This window comes from Amblyraja radiata, chromosome 13, assembly GCF_010909765.2.
Source record: "Amblyraja radiata isolate CabotCenter1 chromosome 13, sAmbRad1.1.pri, whole genome shotgun sequence".
In the NCBI taxonomy this organism is placed as follows: domain Eukaryota; kingdom Metazoa; phylum Chordata; class Chondrichthyes; order Rajiformes; family Rajidae; genus Amblyraja; species Amblyraja radiata.
The window spans coordinates 54355977-54381303 of NC_045968.1; the positions used below are offsets into that span (position 1 = coordinate 54355977).

Sequence of the window (25327 nt, forward strand, 5' to 3'; positions counted from 1 at the left end):
GGACATGAATTCGACATTGAAATCATAAAATTTTAACACAAGTTTATAACCCCTTTATATGGGTTTAAATTAATTTACAGAACTTAAATTGTTTCTGCAAATGTTCCAGGTTTCATTCCTGGTTTTACAAATAATTGGAATGTTTTCCCCTCCAGACCATCCTGCTGCCTTGAGGATTTGGTCCATTGGTACATCCAACTGTATCGCTGCCGATGTAGCTGCAGCCCTGGTGGAAAGAGATTTTTTAAATTTTAGTATCCACCCCAGCCTGTGTTTAGCAACTGTTTCAGCCATCTTGAGATGGTCTGGACCGTCACTCTTGGTGTGGTTGCTAGTGGCTGATAAAAAATGTGCCTTTTCATTGCCTCTTAGGATATTCATTTTCTCCATGTGTAACGACAGATGTTTTATTATGCACATATGGTCATCTGTTGGGTATGACCTAATTGTATATAGAGGCCTGCTGATCCCTTTTTCTGTTCTGCTTACTGTCTCATAAATATGAAACGTAATATTTTCCGTTGAGAAAGTCATGTTGTCCAGTCTTGTTTTGCAGTGACTGTATCCTCTGTGCCGTGACCAATACCATTAGCATGACCGTTTTAATGTCAGTCTGTGTAAAGACAGAACTGTTGCTGGAGACCACTCCTGAGCATCTTCAGGATTATACTCACATCCCATATATGGGAGTATCTGGTACTCCTCATAGGCTTTGTACCAGTGGGTCAGTCCCAACAGTGTAATGGTCTGTCCCCTGCCATAGGTAAGTCGATAAGGCACTTCTGGCGCAGTTGATGGCACTGTAACTGAGTCCCTCATCGTAGTGGAGGCCTGCCAGATATTCCAGAACAGATGGGATGTTCATGTCTCTGATTCCATGTTTGATACCACTGGGAACCATGGTTGTGTAGGCCAATCGGGTACTCCCAATTCCAGATGCAGAGTCTGTTGTATTTCCTTAATACCCGACTGATGAGGCAGGAAAGGAGGGAATGCGTAAATAAACAATTTCCCCTCCCCTCCAATGCAGCGAAAATGCATCTGTCGCCGCTGCCCCAGGGTCTGGTTCCTGTGTAACATAACTTGATAACTGGGACCTGGTGTCTGCCACTGAATTTAGTCTTCCTGGTACATAAGTGGTTGATATCCAAATATCTTTCTGGAGACACCATTGCCAATTTGTATGGCCAGATTGTCACATGATGTCGATTTGTTTCCACCCTGTGGTTAATGTATGCTACCACGGTGGTATTGGTATTGGTGGCTCCGCACCAATTGTACTGGCATCAGTTTGTAGTACCATGGAAAAGGTTACTGACAATGCTTGGATAGGGCAAGGCTAGAGTTATCTATCCACCATTTTAGTTCCATTTTAGCCTGATTGGTAGTTTCACAGATCTGTCAAAGTGACCTGCATAATTTAGAGTGCTTGTTTTTTGCTCTCTGTATGTTTTGGTAATGTAGAGGTCCAAATTGTGTGGCTGGAAAGGCAGCCATCATTATGCCAATTACTTTGGCTACCAATCTGATGGATGGTTTGCTGATGTCAGTGAGGTTTTTATAAGCCTCTATTAAATCTGTAGCCTTTCCCTTAGGCAGAGTCACCGACATGTGAACTGAGTCAATGGTGAAACCCCAGGTAGTCCATAGTAGTGGAAGACGTTAGTTTAGATTTAACTGGATGAAATCTCAGTTCCCCAAATAACTTTTTTGTGGCTGTTACAGTTTGTTTGGCCAATTCCAAAGTTTTTGCACATAATGAGTATGTCATCTAAATATGCCATGGCCATGTGTATACGTTTCCGTAGAAACGCTTGGGCTGGTTTCAAAAAATTTTGTGAACAGCCTGGGCTGATGATAACCCATTTGGCAGTGCTTTATACTGCTAGAGTTGTCCCATCCAGTTGAATTTAAGTAACATCTGTGGTCACCTCGTATAGGCACTGAATAGTAAGCATCTTTAAAAATGATGCTGGCCATTGAAGTAACCTTTGGGAATTAATTGTTAAGCAGTAACAAAGGTATCTATTTTGTTAGATCTATGATGATGCGATGACCATCATCTTTTTGTTTATATCTCGGACACGAATTTTAATGGTTCGTGTTGAGTATTCTCAATTACACCTTTTATGTAAAGCCGCTTCAGTTCAGCTTGCGCTTTTGATTTCTTTCATCAGAAAGCACGAACATTCGGTTCAGTAATGTTGAACTGGAGGGCTGTACCTGTGTATAAACTCTATTGTATATCCCTGGATACTGCTTAAGATGTAGATATCGGTTGTTATCATGCTCCATGCATTCAGAAGAGAGTGTTATCTCCACCCAATCTCTGTGCCCACTGTTCGTAGGGAACCAGACCCACCTACCTCCATAGTTAGCAGTGGCAGGTTTACCTTTTTGTAGGTTCTTCGCTGTTGTAGCGCTGGGGTCTGGATTTATGGTTGGTTTGCGTTGGAGGTCCCGCATCTTCCGAGAAGGCCGGTCTGGGCCATGGCCTAAAAGACTCATGTTTTTGAGTACCGGTCCTTCGAGCTTTCACCAGTTTTGCTGGTGGGTGCGTGGGGGTGCTAGGTTCCAGTAGGTTCTCTTGTTCCTGCACCCCTTGCACACTTTCTTCTGCGGACCCCTCTTCCAGGTCAGCCCAGAACTGACCCGCAGTGCTTCCTTCTGATGAGGTAGAAGCACTGTGCAGCCCTTAAAGAGGTACTGCTGTGGGTTATCATAGGGCCCACAGTGACCCGACTCCATGTCCCGGAGTCTGTCACGTTGGAGCAAAGCTCCATACACCGCTTCTTCCCGCTCCAGCACTCTCGGGCGCTGGCCGCCGGCGGTGATTCAAAGTCGGACTCCTCTGAGTCCACGACCTTGTTTGTTTTGTGTCTAGCCTTTCCGCCCGGCCGCGTGGATCTGGCCGGTGCGGAGGCGACATTGGGCACAGCTGATCCCACTATGGGTGATCCAAGTGCCGCTGGCTGCTGCTGGCTGCCCGCTGCTCCACGGTCCTCCTTCTCCAGCTTTGTCCTTACTGTACTTCCGTGGAGTGGATAAGGCCGGTGTGGAGGACATCTGGCACAGCTGATTCCATCTAGCCCACCAGCTTTGTCTCAGCCCGTTGTTTCTGCACCTGCAATCAGCATAGAAATGCAAAAAAGACCGCAGCTCTTACCTGCAGGTCCAAGTTTAAATCGTTGCTACGGGTGAGCGTCATTCTACCCCGTCTGCTGCCGTTAATGACTGGTCAAGTCAACGGCCCCATTTGAATGGTCTCCCGCCCGGCCGTGGTATTCTGGCCAGCGCGGGACCAAAAGTCGGCACTGCTCTCCTTATAACGGGAGATAAACGTGCCTTTGGCTGCTGCTGCCGGCTGCCTGCGACTCAGCTCTCTTCCCCAGCCAGCTTCACTAGCAGCACTGTGGACACTCCTTTGTCTAGCTTCCCCTCCTGTACAGACCTAGCGCAGGGAAAACATTAGTTTTGCTCCCTCTCCCGCCCGGTGCAGGAGCGAGTCGGGAGCGAAAGTCGGGTACAGCTAATCCCATTACGGGAGCCGATTCCGGCCGCAGCTGTAGTCCCCTGTTGCGCTTACTCCACCTGGCTTAGCCACGGCAGGAGCGCAATCTCCTTTTGTCCCCTAATTTTAAAAAAGGGGACAGAGCACAAATACAACCCACTGTCTTTGTGGGTTGTTGGCTCCCATTTCCTCCACCCGTTTGGGGTGAAGTTTGGTACTCGCTCCCGTTATGGGAGATAGTGGTGCTGACGTCCGTTACTGGCTGCCTGTTGCTTTTCAGCGGCAGCTCGGCAGCCTTCCTGCAATGAAGAAAAAGGTAAGGAAATCTCTTACCTGTGTTGCTGGTTCTCAACCTGCCGTTTCGGAAGGAACGTCCTTCCTCCCGCTGTGATTTCCGCAGCTCCACAGACCCATGTAGCGTCCTCGGGGCTGTTGTCTGAGTTTGTCGGACTGACGGCTCCGGAGTCGGAGCTGAAGACGCACGGACTCCCGCTAAGGGAGACTGTCGTGCCACTGGCCGTTGCTGGCTGCCTGCTGATTGCAGACTCCTCCCCCGCCAGCTTTCAACAGCCTTCTGTAGAAAAAAGGTAAGTATGGAACGAAGTTCCCTTACCTTACTGTTGCAGGTTCGAAAACCTGCCGTTCGGGAGGAACGTCCTTCCTCCCGACAATGCGTGTAGCGCAATGACACGCATGCGCCTGGCGGGCTTCTTCACGTAGTCACTCACGTGACTCCGAAGTAAAATCTACATCCTTCCTCTTAAAGAAGCAAAGCATATATAGAGTGGTTAGTGGAGTATATTGTAAAATACCAGTATAAGGTGTGTGCATTTTTTATTTTACTTGTACATGCTTGTGCATATGTGAGCACAAAAACGAAACGGGTCATGCACAGTTCAAGTATAGCCGGTGAACTTTCCAATCAGCAGGTTTGGCTTGCTTGCACATGTGCGGTAGTACCCCTTGTGCGCCTCATCCTTTTCTGAGGGAGCAAGTCCATTATCGGGTGAACGTGGTGGAGAAGACACCGGTGGAGATGGGGGCACCGGGGAAGGAAGGGATGGCGCTGGCCCCGGTAGAGGAATCGCTAGAGTGGCATTTGTGGAGCGTGAGGAAAGACCGACAAGCTGGTCAGGGTAAGGACGTGGAGGTGCTGGTTCATTAACCGTGAGGAGGTGTTGGCGGGTGTGTCGATAGATGCCGTTGTCCACACTGATCAGGTATGAGCGTGGGTCCGCGGTTGACCCCAGAAAGACTCCGAGGCGGTCAAAGGCTCTGAGAGACCGTATGCGGACAACCTGTCCCTTGTTGTGCAGTTGAAGCGGAGAACTGGTTTTATCATAGTATTTTCTTTGTATGTCACGGCGGCATTGGAGTTGGGATTGGATCGCTGACGGTGCGCGAACTTGTGGTTCTAACAGTTGCTTGGCCATAGGCAGGGTGGAACGGGTTCGCCGTAACATGAGTCATTCAGCCGAAGATCCCAGGAGAGGGTCGTGGATGATGTTTCGTAGGTTGAGTAGGTCGAGATAGACATCAGAGCCGGCTCTGTTTGAGCGTTCCATTAGTTCTTTTGCACTTCTTACCATGCGCTCGACCAGGCCGTTGGACAACAGGTACTCGGGGCTCCTGGTAGTATGGTGAAAATCCCAGCTTTCGCGAAATCCTTGAAAAGCTGACTGGAGAATTGAGTTCCATTGTCTGAGAGTAGCTTGAGGGGTGCTCCATGGACAGAAAAGAGGCGAGTGAGTTTTTGAATGAACATGGCTGAGGTCAAGCTACTGAGCAGGTCGATTTCGAACCATCCTGAATAGGAATCGACTGGAACCAGGTATTGTTTGCTGTGCCACTCAAAGATGTCGGCTGCTACTGTGGACCACGGTGTGGGGTGCGGGAGAAGTGGTTGTTTCCGTTGGTGCGGGGTCAGGCTGTTGCTAATCGGGCAGGCAGCAACTTTCTCGAAAATGTAGTCAGCCATGTCAGGACAGAAAAGCATACCTTTTGCATGTTGGAGGGTTATTTCTGCAGCAGGATGGTCCACATGGACAATATCGAAATACTTGCTATGAAGAGACGTCGGGATAACGCCCTTATGTCCTTTTATTATAATGCCATCTTGAATGACCAGTTCGTCGTGGACAGGGTAGAATGGGCGGATAGCCAGCGGCAAGTGGTGCTGTTTGTCTGGCCAGCCCCGGCAGATAACAGTGGCAAGCGATTGTAGCGTTTCGTCTGCAGCTGTTTGTGCCACTAGGATGTCTAAGCCCGCGGTTGGAAGGCAGGAGACCATCATAACCGTGTACCCCTCGTGCTCATCATCAGACAGGTGTTTTTCACAGATTGGGCGAGGTGCCCGTGAGAGGGTGTCAGATAAGTGCATGTCCTTACCACGTTTGTAGGTTAGTCTGATGTCATACTTCTGTTGTTCCATCATCGTGCGTTGTAAACGCGCTGGTGCCGTGTGGGTCGGTTTACTGAAGATACTGACCAGTGGCTGGTGGTCGGTTTCAACCATGATTGGGTTGCCAAAGTTAAAGTCCTTGAATTTATTGCAGACAAAAGTTAGCTCCTTCTCGATTTGAGCGTAGTGCTGTTCAGTGTCGGTCATGGTATGGGAGGCACAGGCAACCAGTCTGGGACCCTTCCCGTCGTCTTGTAGGCAAGCGGCATCCAGTCCACATTGGGAGGCATCATAGGTGAGGGCGACGGGTAACTCGGCATCGAAGTATGTGAGGGTTGGGTCGCAAGACATTAGTTGTTTGAGGGTTTCAAATGCTTTCTGCTGGTGTTGGTGCCAGGACTAGTGTGTATCCTTGTGGGTCAGTTGTCGCAGCGGGGCTGACAGGTCGCTGAAGTTTGGAATGAGTTTTCCCAGGTAGGTTACCATGCCTAGAAATCGTTGTAGAGCTGTCACGTCTGTAGATGCTGCCATTTCGTTGATGGCAATGGTTTTAGAAGGGTCTGGCCTGAGGTCGTTGCTGGTGAACACATCGCCCACATAAGTAACTTTGTCGACCCGAAACCTGCTCTTGAGAAGATTGAGTTTGTGGTTTACCTCTCTGGCACGATCCAGGACCCGCTTCAGGTTTGAGTCATGTTCTAGTGCGTTGCGCCCGGCGATCAGGATTTAGGGTTGATGCAAATCCTTATTTCGTCTTTGTTCTTCTTGACTGCTGCGACCATGGTGGAGACCCAGGAGGAGGGGTCGTTGACAGGGCTATCACTCCCAGTGTTTCCATTCTGTCAAGTTCAGATTTGACGCGGTCCTTCATTGTGTGCAGGATTCGGTGAGGAGAACGAATGACAGGTATAACTTCCTTGTCGGTTATAATGCTGTATTCTATGGGAACCTTGCCCAGCTGGTTATCAAAAAGGTATTGTGCGAGTAGTTGTTGGGTGGGACTTTGAGAGGTTGATAGTTGTTACACAGTTTTGCCGAAGGAGACTAGGCTCTTATCATGGCATGCATCGATGCCCAGAAGGAGGGGCACTTCCCCTCTAACGATGAAAAAATCCAGATTGTAAACTTGAAACGCTAGATGCCATTGTAGTGTGACCTTACCAACCGGTGGCAACTCCCCCCCCCCCCCCCCCACCAAATGGATGTAACTTGTAGTTTGTTTTCATGACAGTTTTGTTGTTGTGAATTCTTTGGAAGTCTGATAAGGACAGAACATTCTATTGTGCCCTGCTATCTATCTTTGCAGTGACTTTGGTATTGTTGATACTGACCGTTGTCATGGGATCACTGTTTTTAGACGGTGAGTCGGCTATACAAGAATGTATGTTTTGGCTGTCTTCTTGCAGGTGCTGCGGTCGTGGTTCTGCTGGAACTGCTATTTCAGGCAGTGCCTCATGGGAAAGTGGGGGCTCAAGCGCATAGAGAGATTGTTGTAGCTGGGCCCTGTTACCATGAGCGGACAAAGTGTTTTTTCTTTTTACTGCAGTGGCAGGTTTTGCCGTAAGCGAGGCATTGCTACCGAAATTTCGGGTGTGAGCAGTTATGGATCAGAGGGTCGGTTACCCTCCCTGGGCCTGTAGGTGGTTGTCGAGGGGTTGTTAATGTTTGTTGCGGGGACCTATAGAAGGCATGGACATCGTAGGCAGAGTGGGGTCCCAGTCCCAGGGCTTTGGTATGGGTGTCAGTTTACTCTGCAACCCAGCAGGTACGTTCAACCTTATCTAGTGTGAGCTTCACATCCCGGAGTAGTTCATTTCTCATCTTGTCATTCAGGATGCCATATAAGAGTCTGCCACGGATGAGTACGTCACGGTCTTGGAAGTGGCATCTTGCAGCGATGCTCTGCAATACGCCAATGTAGGATTTGACTGTCTCGCCTTCTTGTTGGCTATGGGACAAGGACTTGTGGTGCTTCATGATAACGTTAGTGTGAAGTTGGCACAGGTCATGGAACTTTCGGAGGAGGCAGGTGGGGTCTCTGAAGGACTCTGCTGGGGTCACAACCTGTGTTACCACTTTGGTATGTTCTGGAGTGTATTAGAAATCCTGTGCCCACAGGGCAGCATCTGTGCCCGCTACGTTGAGGAGAATTGATGCAACGGTGTGGGGAGCAGCTCCCTGGTGGGCAGCATCTATGAAAATTCCAAATTCCACCTCTAAGATGCGCCAACGCAATTTCACTGTCGAATACTAAAGGATCGGGTTTATGAAACGATCCTGCCATGACAAGAGAGTGACGGTCCATTGTTAAAAAAATAAACTAAAATAAATTCAGGCAAAAGAGTTGGAGAAGTGGCTCAAAGATTCTGACACCATGTTTGTGATTGATCCACGACAACATACATGGTGAAAGATTCATCTTTATTCCATAAGTAATCCAGAACATTTAAACTGCCAGCCATTCATATCCAGCTCGGTGTGGCTTCTGAGAGCTGGCTGACCTTGTAAGTGTAATACCGTGTAGTACCGTAATACCATGTCATGGGTGGCTTGCAGAAATGTGTAGTGGAGATTATAAATGGCATGGATGAATAAGGGTTAATCTACACCGTTGTTTGGAAAAAGATCCATTAGCCATATAAGATGACAGCTGTACCAGTGCATAAACACACAGAGTACTATTATCCTTTTTGACCATCTGTAAGGAATGCTATATTTAAAAATTCCTACCATCACATATGGAAGAGTTGGTCACATTGATACTGAAGCCTGGGTCACAACTGCACACGAAGCTTCCGATTGTGTTGGTGCAGATTTGTTGACAGTTTGATGTGTTGGTTCCACATTCATCAATGTCTGGAGGAAAAAGAATGAATGACATGTCAAACACTTGCAAGACTTTTGTCTTTGCCAAATAAAACTCTACAACTTCTAATCATGAGATGCAAAAGAGGATACGCTATCCAACAACTGAAATAATTATCCTTAATTTTAACATCCTACTGTAGGAAATGCATCCATTCCCTGAAGACTCACAGTGAATAAAATTAAATTATTATTAAATTATGACATTGATAGTTCAGTAACTGTTTACAGTGTAGCACAATATGCCGCTTGTATATATTATATGCTTGAAACTATCCTACCAGCACAAAGCAAAGAATTGGTAAAATTAGTTCTGAAGCCTGGGTAACAACTGCACAGGACGCTTCCGATTGTGTTGGTGCAGTTTTGTTTACAGTTTGAGATGTTGGTTACACATTCATCGATATCTGGAGAAATTATCTCAGTTACTCAGAGGATTATGTTGAGGCAGGTACAATGACTTCAAATTGAGAGACAAGTGCCTCGGTAAACCTATCGGGTTGGTTTTGAGAAAAATTGACAAAATGTGGCAAAATCTGATTATAGATAGGGCATCTTGGTATACATGAACGTGATGGGTCAAACAGTGGTTTTCCATGATCTTTGACACTGTGACTATGTCAACTCCTGGTGCATATCATTGACATTTTGTCACTATTGTTTTAAATGAGGACCAATATCTATCAAATGAAACTCTGGAGGCTGATTTCTAAGCCTGGATTGAGTATGGTTTTGTGTCAAAATAGAAATGCGCAATCGATCGCTTTTGAAAATGATGATTTCCATGCATAACATCAAATTTGTATGAAAAAAAAATACATCTACATTGCGGTGACCCATGCACTGTAAAATGGAGTCACAGAATGATACAGTGTGGAAACAGGCCCTTGATCTGGAACGACTGCTTGAGTCCTTGAATGGAGTCGAGGGGGGAGGTAAAGCGACAAGTGTAGCATCTCTAGCGGTTGCAAAGGAATGTGCCCGGGGAGAGGGTGGTGCAGGAGGGAAGGGAAGAATTGACAAGGGAGTTACGGAGGGAGCGGTCTTTGTGGAAAGCAGTCAGGAGGGGAGATGGGAAGATGTGGCGAGTGGTGGGGTCACGTTGGAGGTGGCGGAAATGACGGAGCACCACCGGAAATTGGAGGAACAGCACCTCATATTCCGCTTGGGCAGTCTGCACCCTAGTGGCATAAACATTGAATTATCTAATTTCCAGTAGCCCTTGCTGTCTCCTCCCCCTTCTCAGCTCTCCCTCAGCCCTCGGGCCCCTCCTCTTCCTTTCTTCTCCCCGTCCCCCCCCCCCCCCCCCTCACCCTCCATCAGTCTGAAGAAGGGTTTCGGCCCGAAACGTTGCCTAGTTCCTTTGCTCCATAGATGCTGCCTCACCCGCTGAGTTTCTCCAGCACTTTTGTCTACCTTTGATTTTCCAGCATCTGCAGTTCTTTCTTAGACACTTTGACCACTTGTCTGTGTTGTAAATAAATTTGCGCAAAAACGCTACCCTATATCAGTAGGATTTTTTTGCCACCTTACACACCGTTCTTCTCTGCTCAGTTTTGTTCCAATCGATGAAATATGAGAAAAGTTATAAAGGTTTGAAAAATCATGAGATCAGCAGATTGGTCTTCTCGCCTGTCAGTCACCATGAAGGTAATGCCCCTTCCGGCACTCGCCGGAGAAAAAATCCCAGAGGCGGGGCTGAGTAAACAAGCCATGCTGATTGAGCCCACAAGAGTGGAGTCAGGAAAGCCGCTGTGTGGAGTCAGGAAAGCCATTGTGTGGAGTCGGGAAATCCGCTGAGTGGAGTCGGGAAAGCCGCTGTGTGAAGTTGGGAAAGCCATTGTGTGGAGTCGGGAAAGCCGCTGTGTGGAGTCGGGAGGTGCTATGTAGTGCAGCGGCCGGTGGCCGCTGTGTGGAGTCACCCCCACACAACCCCCTCCCACCACACCCCCTTGCCCTCTTCATCACACCCCTCTTCCCCCTATTCCCCTATCCCCCTCCCCTCTCACCCCTCCCCCTTCCCCCTTCCCCCTCCCCCTTCCTCCTCCCCTTCCCCCCCTTTCCCCCTCCCCCCACACACCCCTTTACCCCTCCACCTTCCCCCCCACACCACCCCCACCACCCCCTCTCCTCCCCACCCTCCCACATCACCCCACCTCCCCTCACCACCCCACCCCCCCACACCACACCATCTCCCCCGCTCCTCGCCACCCCACCCCCACACCACTCTCCACCACCCCTCCCCCTCAGACCATGCCTCCTCCCTCACACCACCCCTCCTCCCCACACCATCCCTCCCACCACTCCCCCACACCACCCCCCCACCACCCCTCCCCCTCAGACCATGCCTCCTCCCCACACCATCCCTCCCACCCCACCCCCACACCACCCGCCCACCACCCCTCCCCCTCAGACCATGCCTCCTCCCCACAACATCCATCCCACCCCTCCCCCACACGACCGCCTCCCCCACAATACCCCCTCCCCCCACTCCATCCCCTCACCCCCACACCACCACCTCCCCCCACACCATCCTCTCCCTACCCACCCCCCCCTCCTTCCCCACCCCCCCTCCCCATCCCCCAACCAACCCCACCCCCACGTTCCCCCTCCCCACACCCCCACAAACCCTCCAAAACCCCCTCTCCCACCCTACCCCCCACACCCCCCACCCCACACAACACCCCTCCCACACACACACACCATACAGGATATTGATTAATGCCATATCAAACATTATTTCCCGACTGCGCAGAGACTATGTGATTTGAAAACATTCTACCGTCACAGAGTGAAGAGTTGGTCGTGTTTGTGCTGAAGCCTGGGTCACAACTGCACAGGAAGCCTCCAATTGTGTTGGTGCAGATTTGTTGACAGTTTGAAGTGTTGGTTGCACATTCATCAACTTCTGGAAGAATACAATGAATAATGTATCAATCAATGTTAATTGGCTTTGGCTATTGAAACATTGTCACTTAATATTATGAAAAATATAGATAATGGGATATAATTTTATAAACAATTTTGTATATTGGTCTAAGAGTAGAGAAAAGACGTAAGCTTGATGCTGAATTACATCAGGAAGTTAAGGGTTTCTTCTGTGGTCTGAGCAGGTTCTCCACAAATCAATCACCCAATCTGGGTTTGGTTTCTCTGATATATATGGAGACTTTTTGTGAAAATTAGGGGCAGCGCAATGATGCAGCTGGTATAGCTGCTATCCCACAGTCCCAGAGACACAGGTTTGATCCTGACCTCTGCTGCTGTCTATGTGGAGTTTGCACCTTCGTTCTCTGACTGTATGGATTTCCTCCATGTGCTCTGGTTTCCTGGGTTTTATAGGCTAATTGTCCTCTGTTAATTGTCCCTTGTGTGTAAGGAGTCGATGAGTAAGTGGGATAACATAGAACTAGCGTGTGTGGGTGATCGATGAGTAGGTGACCTTGCTGGGCCGAAGGGCTTGTTTCAATGCAGTATTTCTATACTTACTAAACTAAACATAGCACTCAATATAACATGTTTAAGAAAGAACTGCAGATGCTGGAAAAAACGAAGGTGGACAAAATGCTGGAGAAACTCTGCGGGTAAGGCAGCATCTATGGAGCGAAGGAATAGGTGACGTTTCGGATCGAGACCCTTCTTCAGACTCAATATAACTGTCATCCTGAAAAGTATTGCTATGATACTATAAATGTAAAAAAATCATGTACTTTTTCTAAACTAGTGTACTGCTTCCAATGGTCATAAGAAGGCTCCCAGGAAAACCAAATATCAGGAAAACCAAACCCAGACAGTCTACAGAAGAGATCCAAATGCTTGCCATATTAATTCAGCAGCCAGCTTCCGCCCATATTTCTACACTTACAACAAAATATAACATTGTCTTCCATGAATGTACAATACAATTACATAACAAACCACTAGCAGGTGAGGTGTGCCACTATCTGCTTTGGTAAACTTTCACGTTACTTTGGTGTTTACGAGGATGTTGCTGGGACTGGAAGGTCTGAGCTATAGGGAGAGGTTGAGTAGGCTGGGGCTCTTTTCCTTGCAGTGCAGGAGGATGAGGGGTGATCTTATAGAGGTGTATAAAATAATAAGAGGAATAGATTGGGTAGATGCACAGAGTCTCTTGCCCAGAGTAGGTGAATCGAGAACCAGAGGACATGAGTATATGGTGAAGGGGAAAATATTTTTATTTTTTTTATTTTTTTATTATTTTTATTAGAAGTACGGTAAATTACAATAATACACAACACATATATCTTAATACATTTTTTGTACCGCTTCATTTTTTTGAGCTTTAAGAAAAAGATAGAAGTAAGGAAAGTAAAGAAAGTGCGCAAGAGTCGTGAAGTGCAATAGAGTGTTGGGAAAAGAAAGCCCCTTAGAAAAGAAGTTAGAGAAGGAAGTAAAGTAAGAAAGTAGACCCTAGAAAAGAAAGAAAAAGAAAGTAGGAACAATCGCTCTATTATAACATTAAACTCCGCAGAAAGGGGACTACCAACTAAGTCTGTTTTTGTTGTTTTACCTCCCATTGCCAGGTCCTGATACCATTTATTTATTTATTTATTTATTAAATTACTATTGCACCTCATGTTTGTAATAGGTCCATAAACGTAGACCACGTCTTTTGGAATTGGTCTGCTTTACCTGCTAAGAGGAATCTCATCTCTTCCAGATGTAATGTTTCAAACATATTTGATGTCCACATTTTTATTGTTGGTGTGGGCGCATTTTTCCAGAATTTAAGTATGAGCTTTTTTCCCATTATTAGCCCGTAATTGAATAAATTCTTCTGATACACGTTTAATTCAGGGATACCTTCCGATATTCCAAAAATGATCCATTCTGGTTTTGGTACCAGTTTTATTTTAATTAATTTTGAAAAAATATCAAATATTCCATACCAGAATTTTTGGATTTTTGTACAAAAAACAAAAGAATGCGCTATGGTAGCTTCTTGACAGACATTTATCACAGATTGGTGAGACATTAGGAAAGATTTTATTTAATTTAGTTTTTGAATAATATAGTCTATGTAATGTTTTGAATTGGATGAGCGTATGTCGTACGTTGATCGAACATTTATGCACCTGTAGTAAATGATTATCCCAGCTCTCTTTTGAAATTTTTATAGCTAATTCTTGTTCCCAGTCTCTTCTAATTCCATCTGTTGTGGGTATTTCTATGTTTAAAATGATATTATATAAGTACGATATTAGATTAGCTGATTCCGCCTTTGTCTTCGTTGCTTCATCCAGTAAGTCGGAAGGCATATTATGATAGTCTTTTGTGTATTTTTTCAGATAATCACGAATTTGAAGATATTTAAAATATTGGTTATTTTTCAAATTATATTTCAGTTGTAGTTGTTGAAATGATAGTAATTTTCCCAATTCATACAGATCTTCGAGCGTTTTGATTCCCATTCTTTCCCATTGTATAAATGATTTGTCTATGATTGATGGTTTAAACGATGGGTTATTGACTATTGGTATTGAGAGAAGGGGAAAAGATTTAATAGGAATCTGAGGGGTAACTTTTTCACACAAAGGATGGTAGGTGTATGGAACAAGCTGCCAGAGGAGGTAGTTGAGTCTGGGACTATAACGACGTTTAAGAAGCAGTTAGACAGATACATGGATAAGACAGGTTTGGAGGGAAATGGACCAAACACAGGCAGGTGGGATTAGTGTAGCTGGGACATGTTGGCCGGTGTGGGCAAGTTGGGCCGAAGGGTTTGTTTCCATGCTGTATCACTCTATGGCTATATTATCATATTTATAACCTCATTTAAGGAAGTGATAAAAAATATTGAGAAATGGTGGTTCAAGGATTAGATTTCACAGCTGCCTGGTAGAAGATTGTATGAGTTTAGCTTCTTTCATAAATATCAACATATCTACTTCCTCCTGCAGTGAAAAATTCTCTTTATTGAACACTCGCAAAAAAAGAAATGTTGCTCTTTCTCATTCATTATTAAGATGACTGAAATATAGTAATTTGGCCACCTTCGTTTTACAGGACGGTGATCACTGCCACATTCAATATTATTTTCCAATTGTAGAGAGTCTTCTTACCAGCACAATGCGAAGGGTTAGATAGATTGATGCTGAAGCCTGAGTTACAACTGCACACGGAGCTTCCGACTGTGTTGGAGCAGAATTGTTCACAGAGTGAAGTGTTGGGCCCACATCCATTGGTGCCTGGCGGAAAGCAGTAAATGACATTTGTAATTTGATAAAATATTGTAGAATGTAGAATATCACTTTAGCGCCCCACACAACAATGTCGCCCAGCTGCTTAATTGTCCACCGTTATTTGTTCCTTGTGTGCAAAGAATAGATGAGAAAGTGGGATAATTTAGAAGTAGAAAGAGTGGGGTGATCGATGGTCGGCGTGGAATTGCTGGGCTGAAGAGCTTGTTTCCATGTCATTTTTTCTAGTGGCAGGTGGTATGAAATTGAGGTTCAAATTTTGGATTTCACAAAATAATAGAAACGCCAGATAACAAAATTGAAATACCTTTTCATTGATTATTATTAGGTTAACATATGATGAGCGTTTGACTCCACTGGGCCTACATTTGCTGGAGTTTAGAAGAATGAGGGGGGACCTAATTGAAACTTACAGGATAGTAAAAGGCTTGGACAGAGTGGATGTGGAGAGGATGTTTCCACTAGTGGGAGAGTCTAGGACTAGAGGTCATAGCTTCAGAATTAAAGGACGTTCTTTTAGGAAGGAGATGAGGAGGAATTTCTTTAGATAAATCAGAGGGTGGTGAATCTGTGAAATTCTTTGCCACGGAAGACTGTGGAGGCAAAGCCAGTGGATATTTTTAAGGCTGAGATAGACAGAATCTTGATCAGTAAGGGTGTCAGAGGGTATGGGGAGATGGCAGGAGAATGGGGTTAGGAGGGAGAGATAGATCAGCCAGGATTTAATGGCATAATAGACATAATGGGCCATAGCCTGATTTTACTCCTATCACATGGTCTTATGATTATCATGTTTAAAATTAATTTATTTGACCATCTAAATTGCTAAGTCTAGACAAGTCGAACGTGTTTTATCATTATACGTCCCAGAAAGAACAATTAAATTCTTACTTGCAGCAGCACAACAGAATATGTATACATAGTGCTCTATATAAAATATATATCTACACACGCACATACAAACAAACAATAATAGTGCAAAAAGGCAAAATGAAAGCCTCAATATAGTTCAGAGTGTGTAAGAATCACCAGCTTAACTATTATTCCCTATTTATAGAGAATTAATTTACTGTATTTTAAAATTCCTACTATTATAACAAAATAAGTTAATCAAGCTAATGCAAAGCCAGAATTATAGCTGCCTCCATAACTACCAAGTGAATCAGAGCAAATCTGTTGACAGTTTTATCTATTGATTGCAATCATTGATCTCCGGAGCAGAAAACTGAATGCAACCACAGTGTTATTTGGCTTTGCTAGTTGCATCTTAGTCATTTAATTTCTTGATTCAGAATGGAATCTAATATTCCACTTGTTTTCCTCCAATATTCCACTTTTATATACACTGCATGTACATAAAATTGTTCGCCTTTAACATGCAAAACGATAATTGTCAACTTTTAACATACAATAAGGGCGGAACAGTGGCGGAGGGGTAAAGCTACTGCCTTACAGTGCCAGAGACCCGGGTTCGATCCTGACTGCGGGTATTTGTCTGTATGGAGTTTGTACGTTCTCCCCGTGACCTGCGTGGGTTTTCTCTGAGATCTTCGCTTCCCTCCCACACTCCAAAGATGTACAGGTTTGTAGGTTAATTTGCTCGGTGTAATTATAAATTGTCCCTGTAGGATAGTATACGGGGATCGCTGGTCGGTGAGGACTCGGTGGGCCCAAGGGCCTGTTTCCGCACAGTATTTCTAATCTAATCTAAATACTGTGGCTTTGTACACCACTGACAGGTGAGATACACCACTATCTGCTCCCTGGATCTTTATCATCATTGTCCTATCAAGTTTATATCCTCGTTTGATGGTGAGATGACTATTGAGAAATGAAGGTACATGGTAAGAAATTATGAGATTTTAACTTCACACCTAATAATTTACATCTACTTTTACAGTTGCTTCTGCAGTTAAAATATCCCTTCAGTGAAGACTCACAGAAAAAATGGAATGTTGCTATTTCTCATACATTAGTAATATAATGAAAATTCAATTGCTAGTCCATTTCAGTTTTTGAGGGCAGTGATTGATGTCACATGAAATATTATTTCCCAACAGTATGTCTGTTTGTATAATCTATGTGTTTGAAAATTTCCTACCATTACAAAAAAAAGTGTTGGTCACGTTGATGTTGAAGCCTGGGTCACAACTGCATGCAAAGCTTCCAATTGTGTTGGAACAGATTTGTTGACAGTTTGAGGTGTTGGTTGCACATACCTCGAAGTTTGGTGGAAAAGCTGTGAATGACATCCCAATCAATATTAGATCATTTTCCTTTGTCAATTGGAACATTGTCACATATTATTAAACATAGTAGGATATTATTTTACAAATAAAGCACTCTATATAACAATGTCTTCCACAAAAGCATTACTATGCCGCTGTAAATATTACCAGTTCTCTAGCACTTGCCCCAAACCAATGTTCTGCAATCAACTTTCCCAAAAAGGCTCCCGATATAGTGAAAGGCTGGGATAGAGTGGATGTGGAGAAGATATTTCCACTGTTGGGAGAGACTAGGATTAGAGGTCATAGCCTCAGAATTAAAAGATGTTCCTTTAGGAAGGAGATGAGGAGGATTTTCTTTAATCAGTGGTTGGTGAATCTATGGAATGATTTGCCACAGAAGGCTGTGGAAGCCGTCAATGGATATATTAAAGGCAGAGATAGATAGATTCCTGTTTAGTATGGGTGTCAGGGGTTATGGGGAGAAGGCAAGAGAATTGGATTAGGAGGGAGAGATAGATCAGCTATGATTGAATGGCAGAGTAGACTTAATGAGCCAAATGGCCTAATTCTGCTCCTATCACTTATTACCTTATGACCTATATCTGCTTAGTGAAGAACCTACTCAGTTCACAGAAAAAGCTCTCGGTTTCCGATGCTTGCCGCAGTCACCATCCAGTTCCCAATCAAATTACTGTCAGTAGCCTTGTGTACTCATTGTATGAGGACCAAGGCAAATTTGAGGAAGAACATCTCAACTTCTATCTGGGTATGCGCAGAACCTAGACTCCTTACCAATTTGGTTGGCATCGATGAGTTGGGCCAAAGGCCATGCATCCATGATGTACAGCTAGCTCAAAATTCTAAATTACGCAACTTCATATCTCCATCTCTGTTTCTGAATAAAAAACTAGAAACTTTTAGCTGTCAGTATTTTTGACAGCTTTTCCCTTCTTTCTTTTGTTTTGATTTTGTGTAGTCTGGCCTGCAATGATTCCCCCTCGTCTTTTCAGTAAATAGCACATTACACCAAAAAAAGCTTACTCTGCCCCTTGCATAACAAGTATATCATCCTTTGCCAACCTATCTTGAAAAAGTATTTTCTTTTTCCTGTCCACCTTCCCCACCTTTCCTGTGGCCTTTACTAACTTCTGTTCATCTTCCCCAGTTGCTCTGCAGGGTCTGAAACCAGAAATATTTACTAATTTTATCTCCATTGTTGCTGCCTGATCTGCTATGTTTTTCTCAGATTATTTTTCACATTTCCAGCATCTGTAATTTTCTTGATTTTCATAAACTTTCTCCACTGGCTGTGTGCCAGTCTCCACTCCTTTGATCACCATATTATCAAATGTAATCTCTATTTGATGTAGTGGCAGAAGTACATTGAGAACTGGAGGTTCAGGATTTGGATTTCATAGCCTCATGTTCGATTCGTAAATCCTTAACTTCCATCAAATATAATTATTTACCTCTGTACGTTCAGTTCCCTCTGGGATGCAAATGTCTACATAATGAAGTCTCCAGAGAAATATATGATACATGTTTTAATTGATTATTATAGTGTCTAACATTCATTTGTTCGACCATCTAAATTGCACAAGGCAGCTTGAATTACTCCATTATTACTCCTTAATTGTAGAGAATTCACGTGTTGGAAAGTTCCTACCATCACAAAACAAGTGTTGCTCAGACTGGATTACAGCTGCATCTGTAGCTGCCAACTATATTTGTGCAAACACGTTGGCAGTTTGATGTGTAGGAGGCAGAAGATGGAGGTGCAGGCAAGCACCAAGACAACACACATGGCTGTGGTAGCAAGTCTGGGTTCAAACGTGGTCGTAGAGCTGGTGACTGTGAAGATCTGTTGGTTGTACATTGGAGCAACAATGTCTTACAGCTTGGTGCCAGCGGTTATGGGGAGAGGCAGGCGAATGGGGTTAGGTGGGAGAGATAAATCAGCCATGATTGAATGCGGAGTAACTATTGGACAGAATGGCCTATTTCTGCTCCTATCACTTATGACCTTATAATCAGAAGAACTGAATGAAAACTTTTTCAGTGGAAAGGATAGGAAGGAACACTGCAGGGACAAGGACTGATGGATTAGATTGCATTAACTTTAATGCAAGAGGTCTGACAGGTAAAATGGATGAACTCAGGGCATGGGTAGGTATGGAGAAAGGGATGTGTAGCTGTTATGAATGCCAGCGACTGTCATAGTTGTAGCAGGTCGCTGAAAAACCGGCGACTGGACACCCCTACAATGTCTACAACAACCTACCACCTTGTCGATGTTAAGCTACAGCAAGCTACCGACAACCGGCAACCCATTAACCGGTCCACCTACGACCACACCGACGACACCTATGACAAGCTATGACAAGATACGACCCTGTCGGCGACAACTGAAGACAACTTAATACAATTCAATCGCCGGAACCTGTCGCCGGTTGATGTAGGTTGATGTAGGTAGTCGCCAATGGAATTCACCGAAGTCAGCACCAGCGACAACCAACATCACCTAGCAACAACCTACGTCATCCTGGCGTCAACCTACGACAGCACTTACGTCAGGAGAAGTCAAGTTAAGCTCATTGGCGTCAAACCAGCTGTCGCCGACTGTCGCCGAAAAGTTTTGAACATTTCAAAATCCAGCAGTGACCAGAAAAGCGCTACAATTTTACGTCGGAGTCACGTGAGTGACTACGTGAAGAACCCCGCCAGGACGCATGCGTGTCATATCGCTACACGCATTGCAACGAGTCACAGCAGGGGAATGACGTTCCCCTTAGCAGCAGAATTTAAACGTCGGGAACAGCAGGTAAGGAGACTCTGCGTTTTTCCCATTTACCTTACAGGTGGAAGTATGGACAGATCCACGAAAAGGAAGGCTGCGAAAAAGCTGGCGGGGGAGAACCGCGGAGTTGCGGGCAGCCAGCAGCAGCAGCAGCCGACGGCACGCCAATCTCCCGAAATGGGAACAGCTGTGCCTGACTTCGCTCCCGCACTGGCTAAATCCACACCTCGGCCGGGCGGGAAAGTGAAGGAAAAAACAGGCAGAATGGCAGACTCCGATGAGTCTGACTTAGAGCAGCCGCGAGCGGCCAGTGCCCGTGAGCATTGGGGCCGGTTGGAGCGGCTGCAGGATCAGGAACAGCCGCGAGCGGCCAGTGCCCGTGAGCATTGGGGCCGGTTGGAGCGGCTGGGGGAACAGGAGCAGCCGCGAGCGGCCAGTGCTCGTGAGCATTGGAGCCGGTTGGAGCGGCTGCAGGATCAGGAACAGCCGTGAGCGGCCAGTGCCCGTGAGCATTGGGGCCGGTTGGAGCGACTGCAGGATCAGGAACAGCCGCGAGCGGCCAGTGCCCGTGAGCATTGGAGCCGGTTGGAGCGGCTGGGGGAACAGGAGCAGCCGCGAGCGGCCAGTGCCCGTGAGCATTGGAGCCGGTTGGAGCGGCTGCAGGATCAGGAACAGCCGTGAGCGGCCAGTGAGCATTGGAGCCGGTTGGAGCGGCTGCAGGATCAGGAGCAGCCGCGAGTGGCCTATGCCCGAGAGCATAAGAGCCAGTTGGAGCGGCTGCTGGAAGAAATACTCCAAAGTGGCAGGCTCCGGGAGATGGAGGCTAGCCACAGTGGGCAGTTAGTAAGCCCCACAGCAGTACCTCTTGTGGGGCTGCACAGTGTTTCTCCCTCATCAGAGGGGAGCACGGAGGGTCAATTCTGGGCTGAACCTGAAGAGGGGAGTGATCAACATACCCCTAGTATGCCTGGGGTGAAAGAAAACATGTTGGATATGGTGTCGCAGTTTATCCAATCCGACCAAACTGGCCAAAATCTGGAGCCGAAAATAGCGGCAAGCATTGACTACATGTCTTTTAACCAACTACAGGGACAGGCATTATCGGACACCACGGCACGACACTTACCACCAGGGAACTGCAAGTCGCTAAATGTTCCCAGTGTCAACCAGTGCATCTGGAAACATGTCGGGGCATCGATTAGAACCAGGGACTTAAAAATACAGAAAGTCCTAAAAGTCCTAACGGCAGGAATTACGGCTTTTGCCCGCACATTGAATGAGCAAAATATGACCCAAGACCACCAAGATGCACTGGCTTTACTCTGCAACTCACAATACGAGTTAAACAATATTAGGAAAAGTGCTATCCAACCGGCTTTAGACCCCAAATTTGCAGGCCTCTGCAAACCTGGAACCTCCAAACCATCAATACTACTATTTGGAGGGGATTTATCAAAACAAGTCAAAGAACTAGACGAAGAGGCGAAATCCCTGGGGCTCGTAAAAGCAGCATCCAAAAACTACTACGGCCAAAAACATCACCCCTGCGCACCCACCAGTCGGCCAACACAAACTGGAGCAAGCGCAAAAACCAGGAACACCCAACATCGGTCTTTTTTAGGCCATGGCCCAGACCGACCTTCCTGGAAAATGCGCAAGCCCTCAACACCAACCCAACTACAGACCCAGACAACGGCGCCTCAACGTCCACGGAGGATGCCGAAGAAATAACACACCTACCACTGGTAACCATGGAGGTAGGTGGGTCTGGTTCCTTAAGAATTAAAGGGAGCATGGAAGTTGGTGGGAGATTACGATATTATTTGGATGCATGGAATAAGTTAACTACCGACACTTATATTCTAAGCAGTATCCAGGGTTATACCATAGAATTTATACAAAAACATAACCCTCCAGTTCAGCATGTACCGAACCGAATGTTCGTGCTCACAGGCATAGAAAAATCTAAAGCACATGCTGAACTACAGCGGCTATATAAAAAAGGAGTAATTGGGAAAACCCAACACGAATCACAGGAATTCGTGTACAAAATCTTTATAAAAAACAAGAAAGATGGTGGTTGCCGCCTCATCATCGATTTGACTACTTTGAATACCTTTGTACAATATATTCATTTCAAGATGGAAACCTTTGTTACTGCTAAACAATTGATTTCCGAAGGCTACTACATGACAAGCATCGATTTAAAAGATGCTTACTATACAATACCCATAAGAGGTGACCACAGATGTTATTTAAAATTCAACTGGATGGGTCAGTGATGGAAATACAGGGCAGTACCTAATGGCCTAACATCAGCCCCCAGGCTATTCACAAAAATTTTGAAACCAGCCCTAGCGTTACTGCGGAAACAAAAACACATGGTAATGGCATATCTAGATGACATACTTATTGTTGGTAAAACTTTGGAATTGGCTAAACAAGCGGTAACAGCCACAAAACAATTGTTTGAAGAACTGGGGTTTATCATCCATCCAGTTAAGTCTAAATTAACGCCTTCAACAAAAATGGATTATCTGGGGTTCACCATTAACTCAGTTCTCATGTCAGTGACTTTGCCGAAAGAAAAGGTTACAGCCTTAATAGAGGCTTGTAGCGAAATCATTGACATCACCAAACCATCCATTAGACTGGTAGCAAGAATAATTGGGAAGATAGTGGCTGCATTTCCAGCCACACAATTCGGACCTTTACACTATCGAAATTTACAGAGAGAAAAAATAAGAGCACTCAAAATTAATGGTGGCCATTTTGACAGACCAATGAAGCTACCAACAGAGGCCATAATGGAACTAAAATGGTGGGAACATAACATCAGGTATTGTTCCAATCCAATAATTATCAGCAACCCGTCTATGGTACTACAAACTGATGCCAGTGCACTTGGTTGGGGTGCTATCAATTCCATCTCCAGCTGTGGAGGGAGATGGAATGCACAGGAGGCATCATTATTACAAACACTGGGCATAAACTACCTGGAAATGTTAAGTGCATTCCATGGCCTTAAGTCATATTGTTCTGGGTTAAATCACCAGCATGTTAGACTACAAATTGACAACACCACCGTGGTAGCATATATCAACCATATGGGTGGAAACAAATCGACATCATGTGACAATCTGGCCAACACAATTTGGCAATGGTGTATCCAGAGAGATATTTGGATATCAGCTACCTACTTACCAGGTAAACTAAATTTAGTGGCAGACACCAGGTCACGCAAATTCAATGAAAACACTGAATGGATGTTGGACAAAAATGTATTTGCTGAAATTACAGCACGGTATGGAACACCAGATATCGATCTTTTCGCATCCAGGCTCAATCACCAGTTATCAATTTATGTTTCATGGGAACCAGACCCTGGGTCAGCGGCAACAGATGCATTTTCGCTGCATTGGGGGAAATTGTTTATTTATGCATGCCCTCCTTTCTGCCTCATCAGTCGGGTATTAAGGAAAATACAGCAAGACTCTGTGTCTGGTATTTTGATAGTACCCAATTGGCCTACTCAACCATGGTTCCCGATGATACTAGACATGGTATTAGAACCATGCATCACCATCCATCATAGACCTAATTTACTGGTCCATCCAGTAACAAAGGAAAGTCACCCATGTCATAATTATACAAACCTATTAATTTGTAGAGTTTGAAAGCACCTCTACAACACCTGGGACTGACGGACCGAACAATGGATATGATTGCATCGGCCCACAGACAGTCCACCAAAAAACAGCACTTGGTGTACATCAAGAAATGGGGGAAGTACTGTCACAACAATAACCTGTCTGTTCTGGAATTTCTGGTTAGCCTCCATTACGATGAGGGGCTCAGCTATAGTGCCATCAACTGCGCCAGAAGTGCTCTGTCAACATACCTATGGCAAGGAACAGAGCGGCATTCTGTAGGGACACACCCCCTGGTAACCAAACTCATGAGGGGCATTTTCAATACTGATCCCCCAAGAACCAGGTACACCCAAATTTGGGATGTGAGCATTGTACTGACCATGTTAAGAAACTGGTCTCCACCTACAGCTCTGTCCCTACAGAAACTAACAATGAAAACGGTCATGCTGATGGCCTTGGTCACGGCACAAAGGGTCCAGTCGCTACAAAAACTAAGGCTGGACAACTTGACTATTGCATCTGGGAATTTGACTTTTCACATCCATGAATTAGTCAAACAGAACAGACAGGGGTCAGCAGGGATAAAAATAGATTTCAGGGCCTACCCGACGGATGATCGTCTCTGTATAGTAACTCACTTACTATTATATATAGAATATACAAGGATCATCAGAGGCAAAGAAATGGCACTTTTAATCAGCTACAAACAGCCACACAAAAAAGTGACAGTCCAGACCATCTCAAGATGGCTAAAACAGGTCCTAATAAAGGCTGGAGTAGACACTAACATTTTTAAATCTCACTCCACCAGGGATGCAGCTACATCAGCAGCAATGCAATTGGATGTTCCAATGGACCAAATCCTCAAGACAACAGGATGGTCAACGGAGAGAACTTTCCAACGATTTTATAATAAACCAGTCATTGAACCTGGAACATTTGCAGAAACACTTTTAAGTTCTGTAATATGATTTTACCCCATAAATAGGGGCTATGATTTGGTGTTAATAAATTTTTCGTTGTTTCAATATCGTATTGATATCTAATGTTGTTAACACTATTCTCCCCATAATTAAGGCAGATGTGATGCATGGACTCGTTTCCACGGCATGAAATCACAGAGCTTTAAAATCTTCACGTAGTCACTCACGTGAATCCGAAGTAAAATAGTAAGATTAAACGAGAACTTACCAGTTTGAAGTTTGATCGTTATTTTATGAGGAGTAACGTTGAGGGAATACGTGCCCTCCGCTCCCACCCTTGATCATATACTCAACTGGTATCTCTTCTCTAATCTTACTATGTTTAGTCATTACAGTTATCTGTGATTTCACACCGCTGCTTTGAAGAATGACACGCATGCGTCCTGGCGGGGTTCTTCACGTATTCCCTCAATGTTACTCCTCATAAAATAACGATCAAACTTCAAACTGGTAAGTTCTCGTTTAATCTTACTATTCTTTGGGCAACTAAGGAGATTACTCACGACCATACAGGCGAAACCCCGGCAACAATGTGGCGACAGCCTAATTGCCTGTAGTTGCCTAAAAAAAAAATTGCCTGTGGGACAGACCCATTTACAGAAACTAGGCTAAGAGAGGGACAGGGTTGCAGCTGAACGATCCAGGGTACAGGTACTACAGGGAAG

The 25327-nt window shown here is 45.2% G+C and overlaps 1 protein-coding gene across 1 annotated transcript in view; it reads right to left on the minus strand.

The window, feature by feature from the left end:
- The window catches only part of LOC116979505 (serine-rich adhesin for platelets-like), a 1930096-nt gene that overhangs the window by 1533246 nt on the left and 371523 nt on the right, over window positions 1–25327 (minus strand). Inside the window, exons 48-49 of the mRNA XM_033031015.1 lie at window positions 11560–11682; window positions 8643–8768 (exon numbers count right to left, since the gene is read on the minus strand). Coding sequence (XP_032886906.1) covers window positions 8643–8768; window positions 11560–11682 — 249 coding nt within the window. The remainder of the gene's footprint in view (window positions 1–8642; window positions 8769–11559; window positions 11683–25327) is intronic.